The 20,640-nt window shown below is 35.4% G+C and overlaps 1 protein-coding gene across 4 annotated transcripts in view; it reads left to right on the top strand.

Moving 5' to 3' along the window:
* BNC2 (basonuclin zinc finger protein 2) overlaps positions 1–20,640 on the top strand; it is a 339,161-nt gene that overhangs the window by 93,536 nt on the left and 224,985 nt on the right. For all 4 annotated transcript variants that reach the window (XM_064641043.1, XM_064641042.1, XM_064641040.1 and 1 more), the window contains exon 2: positions 1–101. This exon is cut by the window's left edge and continues 100 nt beyond it. In XM_064641043.1, coding sequence (XP_064497113.1) covers positions 6–101 — 96 coding nt within the window. In that variant the 5' untranslated portion in view covers positions 1–5. The remainder of the gene's footprint in view (positions 102–20,640) is intronic.

Below are 20,640 nucleotides of genomic sequence, written 5' to 3'. Positions count from 1 at the left end.
ACTCCATGCAGTTCGGAACAAGAACGGCAGCGACCGAGTCTGGTTTCATGGGGACATGGCAGAACACTGACACCAACCTCTTATTCAGAATGTCCCAACAGGTATGTTACTTTTGTTTATTTTAAAACATGGCATTTTTTTGTTTTATTTCTCCTTCTTTTTCTCTTTCTTTCCACGTTTCATTTTTGTTTCATTCATCACTACATAGTTAGCCTCTGAACTGTCATAACTATGTCATTGGAATGTGCATGGTTACTTCATTTCTTCCCTAAGGGCTCCTTTTTAAAAGAAGAAAAAATATTAAAGCTTTAAGTAAAAGCAAAGCATTTGTTTTAAAGTTTCCAAATAGAGCTTTGCTCCTAATAAGACTGTTTTTCTTTCTTTGTTTGCTTGTGTTTTGTTCCAACCTTTTCCCCCTCGCTATCCCCCCTGTCCCATAAATAAAAGTATCTGCTATCCCAGCAAAACTACTTTTTTTTCTTCCTCCGTACATAACCCCCCAAATCAAACTGATACTAAATTTAGGGGGCCCCTCTCAACGGCATAATTTACTTAATGTGGCAGAACACAGTTTTATTGAGAGGGAGGGAGCGACGAGCTGTCCTACTGCTGCCAGCATGGAGCTGAGGGTCGTTAGAGGAGACAGTTTCAGTCCTCGGGTCTCTTTTCTCCCGCTCCCTCTCCCGCTTGCTCCCTGCCTCGCTCCCCCTCTCTTTGCGGAGCTGAGCCTTGGCGTCCTCCCCAGCGCTGCTCCTTCACCGGGGGCCGCGTTTAAGGCAGCTTGGTATGCCGGTTCTGACGGGAAAGCGAAAATGTTACTGCAAGGCCAGTTATAACTGATAATTAATCACAGGAGCCAGTGTCTCTGTACCATACACTTGGTGATACGCGCCTTGTGTATTACAGCTAGTTTTGCACAATTGCTTGGCTCTTCTGGATGAAGGGAAACGGAAAAGGGGGTGGAAAAAAAAGAAAAAAAAAAGCAAGAAAAAATAGAAAGAGAGAAACTTTCAGCTTGGATGGGGCTCAAGCAGGGGAGGGAAGTTCAACCTGGAGGTTTTTAACAGGGTGACTCCCTAGCAGGGGATGTTTTGCCCTTCTGAAAACTAGTTTCCAATTATGGTCTGACACTGATGGATAATAATTGAAATATTGTGTTAGCCAGAAAAGGAGTTAGTAAATTTGTATATTGATATTAGACTTTTATTTAATGTTAGACATAAGATGAATTAAGTAATTTACCTGAGAGGCGTTGTACAGTAAGAAAAGAGAGGAAAAGTAATTAGGTTTTTATAGTTACAGTAACAAGGAATGCTTGAATACTGGCCATAAAACAATAATTTAATTAAAAAACCCCAAACTTTAAAGTCAAGAAAAACTCCAAAGCAGATAGTTAATAACCAATAGCAGTTGTCTATGGATGACCATTTAAGCAGTATAGCTCAGGACAGGATGAAGGCATTTGAATAAGGAATATTTTGATATATCCTGTAGAGGGACCCTGATTACTGCTGATACAGTATGCTGGTATAGAATGTAATCAACGTAAGGCAAATAAGCAACCCTGTCCAATTTCCCATTCTTGAAAGTAAAAAAGTTAATTTCCTTGTAGAGATGCACATTTCAAAAACACTGCATGGCACTAGGAAGTGTGAATTGGTGCTGCAGTGCTTAGAAACATTATCAGCTGTATGCATATCTGTGATACATAACATATTTGGTTATATTGATATTAGACAATGGCACAGAAAGCAGTTATCCAAATTACCCGCTGTATTCTTTTAGCAAGAAATGGGGTTAAATTTTAGGGGTTGGGGAAAGGTTCTTTCCATTTCAGTCACAAAAGAGTTAACATAACTAGATCCAGATAACAATCAATTGATAAATGACAAATGAACCCCATAAATAGTATTAGATTGCCTGTTTAGTATTAGATCTTTTTCAACAGATTTAGACTGTGTGGTCTCTGAAAGACTAGAAAATGTTCAACACTGACAAAGAAAGAAAACAAAACTAAATAGAAGAGCATCACAATGTGTCAAATGATTTGAGACAACTAGCTTATTAAACCTAGCCAAATGTTTATACACATAGGCTAGGCTGTTTGGTTGCTATTTTCCTTTTTAAATAATATTTTTAATGTACTAATTCTTGAGTATTAATTGGATTTTTTACATTATTGAACATGCATGCTCATATTGTACAGTATATAGAAAACGAGAAGTAGTGTACTAAGTGAATAAACGTGTGGTGGATGCTACATCAAGGTGAATTGGTATACACACAAGTAGCACTGCAAAGGTGATAACGTGGAACAGATTTATTTCTTAGAAGTGTGTTCTTGATGCATTTGCATACTTGTTAATATCCTTGTCATATTTTGTTTATTTATCATGTGCTAAACATATTTAGTCCAAATATGCTTTCATCATTCTTTTAAGAGGAGGGCAAGTTATTTTGCTAAATGCATTTCTCTCCTCTTTAAGTATAACATTTTGTCTTATGTTTCTGATTTGTTAAGGCTGTTATAACTTGCTAGCTCGCACATACTGTGTGCAAGTGCAGCTGCAATTTTGTGTCTGAGTGCCAGTGTTTCTTTATAAATCACTAAAGTCTTGAATATTGTTTTCTGTTATCTATTTTCATTCATTTGCTAGTTAATTATTTTCAATCCATGTTCTGGAAATGTAAGTATTTTTACAATTTCTCCTATGCTTTATGAAAAATTGTTTTCACAAGTACACATAACATGAAGTTATGAAATGTGCATAACTTGCAGCAAAGTTTGGCATGGTTTGAAAGAACTGTTTAATGAAACTTTTCCACCTATACATAGTAATGCTAGAGACATGTCTTTTTTAAATTTCTAAGTGTGATGCTGTTTTTCCATGTGTTTTTTAGAAGCAAACAAATTCTGAGCCCCATCACTTTTCTTGGGAGCTCTAACTTAATCTCGAGCAGGTTTTCAGTGGAAAGATTGAAGCGTGGCAAGAAGAATTATTTAGAACAAAACAAAACCTTGCAATCCCTCCCTCCTCTTACCTCTCAACTCACACTGCACTGCTCTTTGCATAATATAGAAGTGAATAACTTCCCTCAGAATAAAAGGAAAATCAACTTCATTGTGACATGTGTCTTAGAAAAATTAGGATTAAATATACAAGTTTGGGCTATTAATAGCAAGTGTAATGGTACTTATTTTGGGACTATTTTCTTTTGAGAATGGGAACACAAGAAAATGGTATCTCTGCATTCCAGAACAAATTTAGATTTTGGTGGGGTGAGAGGACAAGTGAAATAGTCTCCTAAATTACCTGTGAGAATTTTATGACATGGCCACTTGACTGCATTGTTTTGCCTATGCACCTTTTGTCCATGTAAAAGTGTGTGATTCGCTTGAAAGGGGTCATCCCATTCTGTATACAGAAGAATGTCTGATAACCTCAAAGGGCATAAATCTTAACTTTTAAAAAGGAGTGCTACTTCGGGTCACTTTGATCAGTGACAGGTCGAGAATGAGCAGAAACCCTTGGCTTCTCTTCCATGCTCATTTGGCTAAGTCCAGGGCACGCACTGCCCATTCTAGTTCTGGCAAGGAGTTGTTAACAGAAAAGAAGGTCTGGATTTGATTGATTAAAAAAAAAACAACAAGCAGGCTTTTGTGATTGTCTGCTTTCATAAATGTTTTGTGTATTTGTTAGAATAAGAAATGTCATTTTTCTTCATCTAGTTACCTTAAGGGCCGTAATGTTCTAAAATACTTTAAAGTCATTTCAGAAATGATACCATAAGAGAAATGGCTGTAACCCACAGTGACACAAAATGCCAGAGCCATCTGCCTTTTTGCTGAGAAAGAAGTATTTTTAATCCATTTCAGATAAACAGGTAATAGCCTTTCCAGAAGCTATTTTCAACATGAGAGTGAAAAAGCAGTATACAGAATTATAAATGGATCTGTGCATCATTATATAGTAATTTAGGATTCACTCAATGATGTAACAAAATTAACAACATAATTTCATTGTGTAACTGTATCTTATTAAAGAACAACTGACTGACATTCTCTTACAGTTGCTTTATTTAACTTCATGCAAATATTATTAGTAGTGACATTTCTCTATTGTACATTAGATTCTCTCATTAGCATGATGTGTTAGTTATCACCAGAGAAATCACTTCTAGATAGGTGAGCAAGAAGCCAAGAAAACTAAAAATTAAATCAATGATGTATATTAATATAGACGCATCTGTTCATGAGAGATATGGTACAGTAAATTCAACTTTTTTCCTTGCATAAATGCATGATTATTCCAAGGAAAACTAAATAATCTTTAAAATACGTGAAGTATGCATGAATATTGCTAGAAATACTAAACTGCATACAAAGTGCACTGCCTGTTTTGAGCTGCACTTATGTTCTTCCATCCGATAGTTCCTAACATTGATGTAAACATAGGCACATAAACTGTTTATTGAACCAGTATTAAAAAATAGGAGCATAATGTAATGTCTAATAGATTGAAGGTAAAAGCTTTTTAAATGTTTCTGGGCTGCTGATTGTAGAGGTTCTATGCAATTTTGGCATATATTAAGTAATTAACTGTTTTACTGTAGTATATAACTATTCTTTTACTATAGGTGCAGATGTAAAAAGTTGAAACCTAATTTGACAACAGGCTGTAATACCATACATTGATTTACTATGAACATTTTGTGAGGAAGATTAACATTGGTAAAATGCATTTTGTAATTTAAGGTGGTTAACAATCACGTTTGTGAGTAAGCATCAGCAAACATAATATAACTATATATATTTTTATTACACCAATTCATAGAATAGCGGTAATAGGTGGGGTGGGATTTTTTTGTTGTTGTTCATGAATAAGTTTGTGCGGTAGTATGAATTTAGAAGCTTTATCAGGTTATGTTGTCTTATTTCAGATGCTTAAATTTTGTTGGGTATTTTGGTAAAGCATGGTTTAAATGTGTGCTGGTCCTTTTAGCAAATTAAAAATATTTGCATCAAGAATTTTTTGCTGCTTCTGAGGTGCCTCAGAATAGAGGCACGGAAAATACTGTAGATGACAAAAATGCAGGATGTATACAACTAGACATACAAGTACATGCAATGATAGATACATGGCTATGTGCATGATACATGATTAAAAGTAAAAAATCCTTCTCAATAGCTTCTCTTACTGTGTTCAGGATTTAGAAGAAAACTAAAACATAGCAAACTGTTTCCCATTCCTCTCTATACATATTAATCTTGCACATATACACATAACAGTGTTTGAACATATTTATGCCATTCTATATTTTTGTTAATGATGTGCTTGTCAGAGCTTTGCTTAACGTGGAGATATGTATGCACAAAATTGTAAAACCTGCTGAAACATGCTCAATTATATTGTGCAATAAGCTTTAGTGTTTAATATTTTAAAATGTATTTTTTTCCTGTTTTTTATTTTTGTATTTTAATAGTTACATATTCATAAGTATAGTTTTATAGGGATTTGATTAATGTAATGACAGAACAGATCTGGTATAAAACAGCAGTAAGAGTCTTCTGCTCTTATGTCGGGGTTAAGAGCCAAGGCAAATCTTCCCTAACTAATTAGATGCTGAGTAAGGCATCTTAGTGAAGCTGGGGCAAAAGTGAATGGGTCACAGCTGAGGCAAGATTGCAAGGACTGTAGTGATAGTGAAAGCATTTGCATTTGCCAGGTCATTGTGACACTGTGCTGATTGCAAAGGAACACTCTGTTCCGTGATACAGAACTGCTGTCATAAAGTAGAATCTAAAACAAAAGCTTTAAAGAGCTTTTACTTTTTACTAGAAATGCTCAAAACATATGCTGTGCATAGCCTTCTAGCTTTCTTTGCTCAGTTATTTTTCTCAAACAATATAGTACTTGTGCTTTTATTAAAGGATTTGCCTTGCAGACTAATGGTTCTTCACAGTTTAGAAGAATTTCCAAACTTGGGGCTCCTAGTATACCCAGGAGGTGATGAATCATACTGACTCAAGAAAGAAAAGGCTGAAACAGAGGAGAAAGAGAGAATTCCGTTGTTACTGTATCAGAAAGAGAATCAGTAATGCAGGTTTTTGCTATAATTCTGAGAGTGTAATGACAAAATTTCAGCTTCCAGATAAACTGTAATTAAAGAGTTTGTTTTTTGCCCAGTTCACCTGTAGAAAGGAGTAAACTTAAAAAGTATTTTAATTAAATGAATGTCTGAGTTTTTCAGTGAGGCAAAATGCATTCTTTAGCTTAACATCAGTCTGTCTAACAAATGTCCAAAATAAGAGACTGTACATCAGCCAATGGGCAGGCATGTGCTGCTTTACTGCTTACCCCACTCATTATTGTGATGCCCTAATGCCTCCTTTCCCTTACTGAAATACTTGACAACTGCTTTCTAAATTATTTTCCTTCACTGACAGAGAAAACAGTGCCACTTGTATAGTTGTGTCACACAATATTTTGTCATAGAGAGGGCATGTCTTTGAAGGGTGGGGAATGAGCATCTCAGATTGCATTGATTGGTGTGAACTTGCCAACAGTGTACCGTTGATGCTATTCTGACCCTCACAGGAAGCCATTGCATCCCTATCCTCTACTGATGATGCGTATCTGTGCACTTGTACAAAGGAAAGGAGTGTGTCATCCACCACTTAGAGAACGTGGGAGTTCAGAAGAGAAAATGTCATGATTATGATCCTACCATTCCTCCTTGTGTACCACACAGAAGTCAGCAATCTTTTTTGCAAAGTGAATAGTAAGTGATACTTTAGGAAGCTTTATGGAAAGTGAGAAAATTTATACTGGGTTTGTCATTAAAGCTGAAATGTACTGTCACTGGCAGGTAAACCTGCTGTGATATTTGAAATGATGTTTATTTGGAAATAGACCACAACACAGATATGCCAGTAGAGATGGGCTCTGCAGTCTGGCTACCTGTGTATCTTGGAATATGTACTTTATAAAAGAAATGGAGTGACATGGTATATGTCTCTCTTTTTTTTTTTTTTTTTTTTGTGATACCTACTGCAACAAATGTTGAAAAGAGAGCTTTACTTTTTCTTCTTTTTTCTCAGTAATTTTTAGCGACTTGAAGAACAGCAAGGCACACCTGATGAACAATATTTGTTTATTTGTGGTAGTCGTTTTTAAACTTTATTTCATCAGAATTCCGGGGAAGGAGATAGATTACCCAAGTCTCTGCATATGTATTTTCTCAATGCATTCCATAGTGTGTTTCTTAAAGATCAGTAACTTTAAAATGCAATACTTCTGGCTTTGAACAGTTTAAATGAAAATGTCATACTATGTAGTTCTTTTCATCTGAACAATTCAACATTTGGTGTACCAGTGAGAGGAAAATAGAATATAAAAGACCACATCCTTACTGTGATCCGAGCATATGTTTTCCATTCATGTCGTTGGAGGCCCTGTCATGCATCAAGGACAGCATATAGTTTAGGTACAGGATCACAGATAGCAGTGTACTAGCCTTCAGAGTGAGCTGTAACCAGGAGCTCAATTCTATAAGCCTTCTGTGTGTATGTAACTTTTACGAAGCTAAATGTGCAGGTATTTTGCAAGACAAGATTATGCAGTGGTAAAGAAAGTTGCTCTTGTGTTTTCCAGTCTTTTCTATTATTTAGACACCAAGAAGATGAACATAATTTAAAAATAAAATTAGCTATTGCACTTTCTTAAAGAAATCTAAACCTGGCTTCCTGGGTTATCAAAATCCAGAAATTAAGCAAGGTTTTCTGTTAAAGTCTCTGGTCAGGTGTGAGCTTTTAGACATTATCGGTCTCTGTATGATTTTATGTATCAGTTACTGAAAGCTCAGTTTTTCATGGGTTACCTTGGAAGCCAGTACAAAATTATGGTTGCTTTCAGTTTGCCTCTGAAGTTTTGAATTTTTTTAACAAGAAATCTCAGAATGGAATTTGGGCAGGGTAATTCAACATGAAATAAATTGGAGAAGAAATATTTACAAGACTCTTTGCTAACTGGAATCGCCAACTTTTCTAAAGAAAAAGTAGCAACACAATAGAATAAAAGGTGATTTAATTAATAAAATAGTATTTTGAAAGGAATTATTTTAGTTTAAATAAAAATTTGGCTTCCCAAAGTGTTCTCTGTTTTCTCATTAGAAATATGTATATAAAAACCAAACAAACCTGAAGATGCTACTGTCAGATCCTTTTATGCAGATTGATTTCCTTTTAGCATATTCATTGCCCTTTGCCTGCACAGAATACAAAACCTTGTGTACTGTACTGCAGTTTTATTGCTGCTTTCAGAGGGATGTCTTGTGAGATGTTACAGCTCCTACGGAAGTACAACGGCAAAATGTCGTTTAAGATAGATCATTATTGATATCCTTTATTTATTAATGTCTTTCCTCATGTTTCTTTCACTGCAGTTTTTCTTTCTATGTGTATATATCTGAACGTGTATTAAAAGAAAAACTCTTCTTGGTAGTAATTGAATAATTAAAGCAATCTTGATTATAAGGGACTATAGGAAGAGATGAGAGGCAGAGAGGAGAAGCATCCCTTTCAAGGAAGGCCAAATGTAAGTGCTGACATGGCGAGTTCAGTGTTTTGTATTTAGTGTGCTTGTGTGCAAAAAGAATGATAAAAATGTATGATGTCCTGGATTATCACACTGAAGGTGCTGAAAAGCATCTCAGTTTGATCTCTGCTTTCTACAATTTCTTAACCAAGGTGTTACTAATATTTAAAAAGAAGCCCTCATTATATTTGTATTCTCATATGTCAAATATGTGTTTATTTGACTTAATAAATATATAGAAAAATGGGAAAATTAAACTGATAGAACATTTGAATGCTAATTTTTTCTACACAGACTTAGTAGGCAAAAATTAAGTCAGCTTGGACTTCAGTGATTTGTTTAAAAGCAATTAAAAGCACGAACATCACTGTGTTCAGACTTAGTTCTTAATTAAAAATGTGCCATTTTTTCTTGCAGGAATTCTCTAAAAAAATTTTGTGGCAATCTGTAAAATGGAATTCTTAGAAAAACAGTCTCCTCAGAAGTGGTCGCAACAGTTTTTCTGAGTAGTGAACATGTTTTTGCACTTCTATCATAACATTTAATAGCTATTTGTTCCCTGAACAGTTTACTTTTTAAATTTGATAAGAACATCTGAAATAGATGTTTTGGAGAGGAGGGAGGTAAAAACTAATGAAGAGTGTGCAAGGAAAAAATAATGACTTCCAGCTGGCTTTATATAATAAAACTACTATTAAAATGAAGAGCTCCATTAGTAAGGCTTTATTTATGTATTTTCTTACATTTCTAAATAAACAACATAGTCTTTAGAAAAATAACAGTTAAATGAGTAAAGTGTGACAGCTCTCACACTAGCCAGGGAATAATATAAAGAAGTACCAACTCATCTACCCTGCCTTAATGCCCCACAGCAGTTGAGTTGACGTTGCTGGAATGCCTCCTGCAGCTGGTGGCATATGACTGTCATTTGCAGGCAGGATATACGGAGAGTTTACACAATGGAGGCATTCATGAAAGTGTTCCTCATGTGGGACTCCTGCAAGCTCTCATTTTATTGACCCTGTCAGAATTTAACTGGTAGGCTGTCAAATTATGTGTTGCTTTATCTATTATTAGTTTTTCTTTTAAATTAGAATGCACCGAAGAAGGGGTTGTGGAAAGCAGGTAGGAAAAGCTAAACCAGCTTCTGGGTTACTGTTTCTAAACCAGGAAAAACATAACAGCTATGTAAGAACTTTATCTTTTGTGCTGCAAATTTTAGGCATTCTATGTTGTATTCAGGATTAAATAATGTGGCTTAGAGTTTTTTCAGGGTGTAGGGTAGGGTGGGGGTTTTCTAGCATTTAAAGCCTTAAACAGAAATATGTTTTCTGAATTACCGTGTTACTCAACTGTAACTTGAACACTGGTGTACAAACAGTTTTATGAAAGAGCTCACTCTTTGATTGCTGGTGTCCTTAAAGATAGCAGAAAAAGTGCTTTTTATACAAACTTCCCCCAAAAGAGATTTATTCATATGCTTTGCTGCAAAGTGCAGAATGCCATAAAGAAATGCCCAATACTTAACAGTTTTGATTATGTTCTGCAAACAGTATAATAATCTGAGAGGTGATTAATGATTTTAAATATGTTATTTATATCACAGATTGGCTGCTTATTAATTCAGTGGTGTTGAGGCATGACCTCTCCAAAGCCATAAATTGCATTAAAAAAATAGAATGTATGCACAGCTTTATTGATATCTGTGAGAGAACTGGTTACAGCAGCAGCCAGCACACCAAAACATTGGCTTCATGCAGATGGAACATACTGCAAAGGAAGTACCTTATGCAGTGAGTTACTCATTTTAATAGATCCTCCTATCCAGTAGTCCATTTTTAATGCAATGCTGAAGTTCAGTTCAGAGTGGAGGAGGGAAGAGTGAGAAACGGAATGAGAATGAATGATCAGATTGTTGAAGGAAAATAAATTTTAACCTGGGGTCTATCAGTCACTTCCTTTCTGCTAGGAAAAAAAACCCTCAACTCACCATATATGTTTTTGTTCATGTATAGAAATAAGGTATGACACGGGATCTCATTATCATAGATTTTACTTATTACATGTTCTTATAATTGTTCTACTCTTAAAAAATGTTTTATTTCTACTAGAATAGGGAATAGTAAACACTGTTTTAAGTTATAAAATATATGTGACTGGTCATGTTTGTTTCCAGTGTATAATTTTCAATTTCTTCTTACTTGGCTTTTCTCCTCCTAGAATATAAAATAATATTAATCACAAAAGACAAAGTAGTCTAAATAGAATATTATTGTACCATTTTGAAAGACCTCCTAAAATACTGCTCTGGAATCTACTGAGATGCTGATGTTTCTCTGGGGGGATAAAACATTTAAATTTAGTTGGAAATGTGTATTTTTAACCTTTTGATACAGCATTCTGAAGACATTGTCTTCCCTTAAATATTTAAAAAGAAAAATTTGTTGCATAGGCTGCAATATTAAATTAGTATTTAGGAATTCAGAGATGTTACTTACAAGAACTTGAAAAATGTAGCATCTCTCTGATGATACATGAATTTTCATTCAAAGGAAAATGCTACTTCTACAGTTTTGGAATAGCAGTAATTGTAAAATGGCATTTTTTGTTTTCTTTTCCTTAAAAATTGAGAAAAAACCTGAAATAGGTACATTCTGGTGTACTTTCTTGTTAATGACAATAGTTTTATTAGTGGCTTCTCAGTCTGATTGTCTAAGGAGAGATGTAAAGGCTGGATTTTAGAACATGAGCAAAACCACAGAAAATGCTCAGACAATAACAAAAATGGTTAGCAATTTTCCTATGTCATCAGACTTGTCTGACAAATTATTTAAAATAATTTCTACGTATTTTTTTGTGGTGAAAGCTGATTTCAGGTAGTCAGCCTGTCAGTACACTATTACAGGTAAAACCCAAAGTGTCTTGATACATTTCTGTGGAAAAACAATACTTTACAACACTAGAAAATTATAATTTTAAGTGTATGGTCCTTTTCTCACGGAAATTAATACAAGTAGAGTCTATAATCACAACAGTGGTGTGAGGGCTTTTCCTATAGTCTTTCCTCAAGAAGAGATAATTCATGTTTTGCTTTTTCTGTGATGAAGCACATTTAATGTTAAATTAAGAAATAATTGTAGAAGTAAAATTTGGGGAAGTGACTAGAGCATTGTACTCTAGCTTCAAATAATGCAATATTTGTAGAAGCATGACCTTTGAAGTCTAGGTTATTCAAAATTTTAATTATGCATTTAAGATATTTAAATGTACACTTAAGAGAAACTGCATGGTATACGCTAGCTGTTTAAGAAAATAATCTGATAATTCAGTGCTGGTAATTTTTTAACTTTAAAATGCAATTTTAATTTTGCATAAAAATGTATGTTTTCATAATCTGTCTCTTTATTTTATGAAATCTTTCAGAAGACAGTAGAAAGAAATTATTTAACTCATTGTATAGACCGCAATGGTGTTAAAAAGTAAACCAACACAAACCCCCAAAACAAAACTAACCCCACTTTAAACATCTTAGTTGGTATTTATGTATTTTTTGCATGGAAGTTGCTTAGACTTGAAATTATGTCCTTCTGCACATTGTTGTTTTGCTTTTTGCTAATCCTGAGGAGCTGAAAGTCAGGTATGAAAATGTTAAAGCAATTCAATCTGTATGCAACTTAATAAATAGGAAGTTGAAATTTAGTGTTCTAGAAACAAACTGATATAAATAATGTTTCCTATGATTTTTCAATTTACATTTTTAAAGGCCATTTTATGACACCAAACTGAAATAAAACTTTTCTAGCATGTGAAGTTTGTAAAGTAACTAAATATGTAAATGCATAAAGTAGCACTATAGACATGAGACTGATTTTAAATGACTGGGGTTTTTTTTCTGAACCTATCCCTTCTATACCACATCCCTATCTCTTCCAAAATTCAGCAATGGTCAGGTGTGGCATTTTGTTTCTATCCACTGACTTGCATATGCATGTTTATACATCTACAAACTGTAAAAAGAAAACTGACTAAATGTGGCTTCAGGGAAAAGAAAGGAGTGGTGGGCGCAGATACCAGCTGGAGCTTGATGCCTGTGTTCTCTTCTGTGGCACTGTTTTGTTGTTGATGTGGGAATGTAGCTAAACAGTGGCTACAGATGCTCCACTAAATAAGGATCCACATAAATTCCAGCTGTGAACTTGTGATTCATCCTTCCCTGCACAGAAGATATGTTTCCATATGTCCCATTATGTTCCATATTTGATTTTTATCACACACTGTGTGCCAGTCTGAATCTCGTCTATATGCTTGTTGTGAATTCTGCCCTTTCTCTCTTTCTCCTTTGAATTAGAGTTATAATACCCCAGCTTCCATGCAAAAAATCCACATTACAATCATACAGCATCCTTGTAAATAATTTTTTAATGAATCAAGTACATAAATAATGTATCTATGTAACCACCATAACACAGAGACTGGACATATCTAGATAATCACAGTAGTCCATTTGGAAAATACTTCTCTTGGACCTAACTGTAGTCTTTAAAAAGACCCAAGTCCTTAACAATTTCATCAAAGTATCTTACTTTATTTACTCTAAGTGCATTTTTTTGATATTTTCTGTAATCATTTCAGGTAACTTATGTACATAACCTCTCTATATTTTTTAAGCATGTAATTGATTCATAAGGAATCTCATTTTGAATTATGAATAATATCCATTGTTAACCATTTATGCTCTCTGAGGCTCACTGAAAAGAACTGCGTGGTTGCATGGTACCAAATAAAATATGTTAATTCATTATTTTTAAAAAATATTAATCTTATTCATTATATTCTTTAGATTGAAATTCAAAATATTTCTTCTTCTGCTACCATAATGTAGTTATGGAAATTGGCATCTGGAAATTTAGGCATCCATGGCCTCAAAAGCATACAAACTCCTATAGTTTAAAATATTTAAAAACAAAGTAAGGATTTAAAAAATGCTAGCTAAATTGCAGTCTAAGCTTTTGAGTTAGCTTCTTGTAATATAGTTAGGAGAAGTGTGGTCCCTGACTCCTAACTGGAGTGATATACGGCTGCTTGTCAGCTCTGTAAGAAACAGTGCTGCAAGAGCTTTGCACTAAGTTTCACTTACAATAGTCATTGACTATCATAAAGCCACTCAAAACATGAGGCAGAAGTCAGCATTATTGTGTTAGACAGCTGTGGTCTAGAAAGTCTGCCTTCACTGTCTTTGTGAAGGTAAAATTTCAGTGGTTGCTGTAATTATTAAAAGTCGTGATAATAGTACTAGATTTGATCATTGGTTTTTGCACATTGTTGAAGCCAATGCTTCTAGCTCCAGCAGAAATTTAAAATGGCATGTTAGGAACTGGATGAAATGTTTGCAGTCTTCACAAGTGAAGTTACTGTGCAGATGTTGTAGCAGTGCTGTAATTTCTCTACAGTCAATGACAGTATACTATCAATTACATATACAGTCAACTGTCTTCATAGGTAGTCGTGATTTTGTTGACTGATGAAAAGTGCTGTGAGAGTACAATTTTCTGAAACAAGGTGTATCAAAGCAAATACTGATATCTACTATAAAGAAGCATTGTTTAGCTGTGTGCAGAATTTGATGTCCAGTGCTTTTTTTGTCTCTTGTCCTTTCAAGGAAAGATAGTTCTATTCATAATTTAAATTCTCCAGACAAGTCAGGATTATCAACATTATACCAACATTTTTCAGCAGAATGAACAGTTAATTAGTTTGTATTTTAAATCAAAGGTGCCTGTGTTACAGATTTCTGTGGGGAAAAAAGGAGAGAGTATCTACTTAAAAAGATGAGTAAGTGGGGTCTGTTCTCAGCAGCGTCTGAGATACTACTGAGTTGAACCGAGTTCACTGTCAAATTCTATTCAAAATGCAGGTAAGTTTGGCATAATGAAGTGTTGGTGTGTTTCCAGAACTGTAAAGAAGACTTTAACTGGAGAAGAGGCTAGAAATTACCAGTTTATTTTACAGATAGGTATTTCAAATCAAGTGGCTGGTGCTGCTTGTAAAGAAGCATCTGCAAAGGGTGTCAGTGTGACGATACTCTGTGTTCAAGAAGTTCAGTGTCAACACAGCTGTGACTTACCACTTCTAGCAATCTCTCAACTGGGAATTAGATAAAATACCTTTAATTTGGGCATGAGGTTGGGTGAGAGTACTGGGGTGGGAGTATAATTTCAGTTGCTATTAATTTTCATAAAATAACATTTGTGTGCTTTGTCTTGCCAGATACTCTACAATGCTTTCCCTCATTTCACGTGCCAGGCTGTTTTTATATTATCATTTCTTTCTCTGCTGTGTTTATCCTTTCTGAAAATGGTGAATGTAAGCTATTACTGGCTGGGTGGGTGGCACACATTTGCACAGAAACTTTTAAAACACAGAGCAAGCATTTTATTTTGGTTTTTAAAACCACTGAGAGAACTTAATGCAGCTGCTTTCATGGCATCAAAGTGAAACATATAAAAATCTCACTTTCTGTTCTAAATAACCTTAGGGCTGTTGAGTCAGATATTTCCGGGTTGACGTGTTTTGCACAGGAGTGACAGTGGCATTGAGTATATATAGTAGATCTTGATGTTCCACTGAATCTCTTCAGTCTTTCATGAGCTTCACAGGGTACTCATCCTTAACAAAATGTCAAGTTAAAACATGTCACTTTGCCGTAGTTGAAATTGCTTACTTGTTTTTAATCAAAAAGCAACTCTTAATGGCCTCTTTTACTGTAGGCAGTAAGGAAAGGAGCTTTCCAGTTTAGCAGCAAGTAGTTCCTCTGACCCATTATTTGCTGTCATTTCTACTTCTCATCCAGCAATGTGAAGGGGATTGCATGATTAAAATCTGAGCATGGTGAATCAGGATGCTGGTGCTGCATATCCTACACTAAGTAGAATTAATATTTTTAGGGAAATCTGAGCTGGTTTTAATGCATTCCATTCCATTAAGCAGTGCTCCTGTGTTTCCTAGGACCTTTACTACATCAATGTGTGATATCTTTCAACAGCAGAGATTATATTGCCAATAGTAAAGGTGATTTGTGATACAGTGCTTCTTTGATTTTAGTTTTCCAAAACTCAGAATGAATTTAAGATGAGAGGTGCCATATATTCAACATAATCCTTGAATTGTATCCTGTGAAGTAGAAGGCTTCCTTAATCTGCAGCACTCAGATGCTCAAGCTGTACAAGTCAAGTGAATTCAGTTCATATTCTTTTTAACACTGAAATGGCTCTTCATTTTCTAGGCCAGCTAATAATCCTCCTCTTAACTACACTGTACATATCACAGATGGTGCTTGACAGACTAGTCAGTGTCTCAAAGGTCACCACAACACTATTAGTGAGATCACTATACCCTTTGTTTCATGAAGATGCTTCTGCTACAGTACTTGTTACTTAAAAAAATTATAGGAGTAAACTTTGGGGTTTGTTCTGAAAGAAAACCTTAACCACTTCTCTTCTCACCAACAAGTGCTTCAAATGTGGAGTTGTTTGTTGTCAATGAAGTGCTCTGGAGTTTAGCATTCTGCTCATACAGGTATGATCGGCTCTAAGTCAGTTTGGTGGGATTCTTTTGTGTGAAGATATAATACTGAGTATGACTGATATTTTAATTTTTTATCGTAGTTGCCTTTTGGAGCTTTTATTATGTTTTGAAGCTTATTTCAGCACCTGACAAAGAGGAACATTAACAGCCTTCTAGAAATTCTCATGTTCAAAGCAGTATATATTCCTTTTGTGTAGTTTGAAAACACTGTAATAACTTAATGATGTTTTAAAAGCAAATAGGAAAAAGTGAGGCTTTAAACACCATTGTTGTTGGTTTATTGAAATATTTGCAACCATAACCGGAAAAATTGGCACACCGTTGTCATAGGTGCAGAAACATACAGTGGAAAATCTTGTTTCTGTTTTGGGTAATGCACGTTTATGAATGTATTTTACAGTAAAAATGCTATATTTACTTTTGCCTTGTAACTAACAGTCTGCACTTGTTTGTTATATTGCTGCAGTAATGTAACTTTACAAGGCCAGGCTTAGATTTGGAGAGAGAACTTGCAAAGCTACTTTTTTTTTTTATCTGAGACAAGGACACTTCCTGAGGCAAGTTAATCTATACTGTTAATATAACTTACAATTTTTTGCTTAAACTGATTGTGCAATGCCAGACTTTCTTAAAGTTCATTCATAATACATGACATACACGTTGCTTTTTCTGATACATTTAAGAAATCAAGTGAAAGTATGAGCTGTCCACTTGGAATATTTTGTAGTCATTTGTCCATTTTCAATAATAAATGTCCAGGTATGTATGCAGTTCACTTTTTTTGGGGGGCAATTTAATTTAAATATTTTGAATGTCCTGTTTCCTTAGTCTCTGTTCTTCTTGATTTATTATCTTTGATACCAGCTGAAACTCCAGTTTTTGTACGTTGTTTTATTTTTTATGTTAGTGATAGACATTTTGTTCTCTCATCAATCAGAAAACACTCGAAAATTACTTGAACTCTTTATAGGATTTCCATTGGTGTTCAAATAGTTAAGCCATTATTAGAATTTAACATTAAATTGCAAAGTGAGCAGTACCATCCTGGATGAAAGAAATTTCCTGTACATTAAAAATAAACTGAGTGTCATGGTTGTTGTTTCCAAACAGGACACCCAAACGTTCTTTTGTAGTACATTATCTTTGTCACACAGGGAAGCGTGCTGTGGAAGCGATTTTTTATTTACATGAAATATAAATGAAAAAAATTGCAAATTCATCTAGCTAGAAACTCTGTAAGCATTTTTAAACTACTTTTCTATTGTAGGAAATTTCCATTTTAATTTGATTGCTACAGGTTAATAGATGGATGGGAGAGATGCTAAAAGTTAATTCGTATCCAGGCAAACTCAGATAATTTCTTATATCTTTATACTGCTGTATCTCCTTTTCCATTCCTATTACTTCTAAATTCCAAGGTTCCAGGAATATCATGAAAACATTTCGTATTTCAAATATTCAGTCTTCACAGAACTATTTGAATTGGCGTTGCTTAGTGTCCTTGTCCCCACCCCCGCCACACAGCTGTCACTAACAGAGGAAAAAGACTGGGGGGAGGGAATGAGGGAGCCCTGCTAAAATCGTGTCACGTAGCTCTAATTCATCTGCTCTCATTAGAGTGAGCGAGGGACAGCAGTGATGGCCAAGAGCTGCACTCCACACATGACACACGAACAGTTTGGGGAATAGAAAATTGCTTTCTCAGGAAGCCCAGCCAATTAAGGACTTGACCATATTGAATGTCAAGTGTTAATTTAGGTTTTTCTTCATTTTCCCAGTAGTAATGCGGGTCCTGTGATGAGCAAATACATGTCAAGTAAAAGTTGATTGCATGAAGGACCTGGGTATTATATGTCACTGACAAGTCACAAATGTACTCTAGTCTTTTAACCCCTTAGGTGAGTCCAGAAAGGAGGGGGAGGGAAGTAGGAGAGGGGGATTAAATGTACTATAATGATAAGAATAGATAGCTTATATTAGAGAGAAGTCTGGATGGGACAAGCAGGAATAGACATTTGTGCGAGAGGCTAAGGTGCAGACTTCCTGCAATCAGTGCATGTATGTGGTACCTTTCTGGGTTATAATTAATAAACAGACCTAAAGACCCCCTCAGGATTCTTTAGGGTTTTAAACACACCTATGAAGCATGAATGTTATATCCTTCATAAGGTTTCATGTGAAGAGAAGGAAAAGAGGTGCACAGTGCCAAAAATATGAAGTGCTCCTTAAGGGGTTTCTGTTTTGAAAGAAAATCATTTTGCATTCTTCATGGAAAAGAAAATATGTATTTCCAAGGTCTTTGTTTTTAAAAAGATAACCAGAAAGAAAAGACAAAGCGCCCATATGAGAGCATGAAATTACAAAACACTTTCCTGTCAAACCCGGTTTTATTTTCCAGCTCGTGTGTGTGTTTCTCCAGGTTAATTTCACAGCCATCAGAAACTCCCTGAAAGGCCACCTACCCTCAGCTTATGTTGTACTTGCCTGTACTAGGGAAGTGGGGGATGGCAAAAGCACTAGTACTGAAGTCCATTTAAGTGAAGTAGCATTTACTTTTGCTACATGTGGATACTTATGTATCATCTATAGCATCTAATTTCCATTCATCAGCATATTATTTACATATGAATGTTCTGAAAATAAGGCACTGTCTGTTTCTATTGCAATTGTATGATTGACTAAAAAAATTTCATATAACAGTGTAGGTGTTATGTAGTACAAATACAATGAAATAGAAGTGGCAATTATACAAGCACTTAGAAAGTTGACCCTGCCTATCTAATGGTCAAAGCCACTTATGCTTTCCAGGAATTTTTAGAAATTATTTTCTCTTCCTGAATTTTGTTTCATTTCTTGATACCTAACCAATAGATGGGTAACTCTTTGGAGCTGGTCAGTAAGCACTCTGTGTTTGCTTTAAATATCACTGAGCTGATCCTAATTAGTATACATTATCTCTATTGCTCCTTTGGATTTTGCTTCTCTGCATTATGACAAAGATATTTAGGTGGCAAGGTGCACTGCCACTGTCCATGATGGATGTGTATGTTCAATAGACATCATTCTCATGCAGGTAACGTGACACTTTAAATGAGTGCAAAGTTAATTATTAAGGGTTAAATTGTGAAACAGACATATTCGCAACAAAAGCAATTTAGGTTTGATTAGTATTTTCTGGAATGACATTCCATTCTCTGTGCATATGAAATGATGCTGTCTATATAATGAAAACAAACACAAGAAACAGTTTCAAGAATCTAACCTTAAGATGGTCCGCAATGCTTTTCTTGCTACAGCTCCACTTCAAGTTTAAGTAGAAATGCCTTATACATACATGTCATCTCAAAATAAACCCAACTTAATTCTCCCTCCCCAGCCTCCTCTCCTTTGTATTTCGGTAGGTAGCATCTGTAGATCTCAGCTGGCATTTAGAGCAGCATTTTAATCGTGGCAGCTTTTCTTCTGCTAGGTGTGCAAAGGGATTTTGCTAAGTTTCCTTAAACTAAATTCCAATGATGCCATCTCAGGTTGCTGATTCAAGATTTTGCTGCTCTGTGGTGTCACTTTTGACGGATGGTACCTAATGCAATCAGCCACCACTAAGGCAAGGCCTTCATTTGACCAAAGGGTCCAAAGGAAGAAAAAAAAAAGAGGAAAAAGAAAAAAAAACCTCCAGCCATCCAACAACGAAGTAGGGCAGGCTGTTTCTGAATTGCTGTTTCCCAATGTTTTAGCAGAAGATGCCTCCCTTTGCGCATGTTTTTGATAAATTTAAGAAGTCAAATCACTGACACAGATGGATAATCCAAGTGTATAGGGTGAAGAGTTATAAATTAACACATTATTCCCTCTTAATGTGAAATACTTGAGAATGCATTTTCTCGGTCCCCTGACATCTACCCAGTGAGGGCTCGCATTGTACTTTTCAAGTGGCATTGATTTGTTAAAGCGCTGAATTAGCATCTCAGGCCAGCTGCCTGTTCCACTGTTGTGTTGTTGGGTTCATTCTCTTTCTGTCTGCCTTGCTTCCCGCTGCCTTGGCCACACACAGGGCTTCAGCCTGCTTACCCCAGCTTTTCCCCTCTGTTATTTTTGCTAATCCACACTCACCAAATGTGCCTTGCCGAGCTGTGTAAATTAACATATCTCTTATTGCATAAAGCTCGTAATATGCACATATGTGTATATTCATGTGCATGTGTGGGTAATATTTTTGGTTGGACTGGGGAAGGAATAAACAGAGGGCAGAGGGGAAAAGGCTGCAAGGATGAATGGCTGTGCTTACCAGCCTCATTCTCTATTGAAGTTAACCATTGTTCTCTTATTTAATTTGTGTTGAGATGAGGTCCACTATTCAGCAGCTGAGTCAAGGGGAAAACAGAGAAGTAATATATGTCAAGTCAGAAAAGCTATAGAAATGCAATATTAAACTGCATAACTTAGGTTTGAATTTAGGAGT

This window comes from Pseudopipra pipra, chromosome Z (assembly GCF_036250125.1).
Source record: "Pseudopipra pipra isolate bDixPip1 chromosome Z, bDixPip1.hap1, whole genome shotgun sequence".
NCBI lineage: Eukaryota > Metazoa > Chordata > Aves > Passeriformes > Pipridae > Pseudopipra > Pseudopipra pipra.
This window is presented reverse-complemented; position numbering and strand designations above follow the sequence as displayed.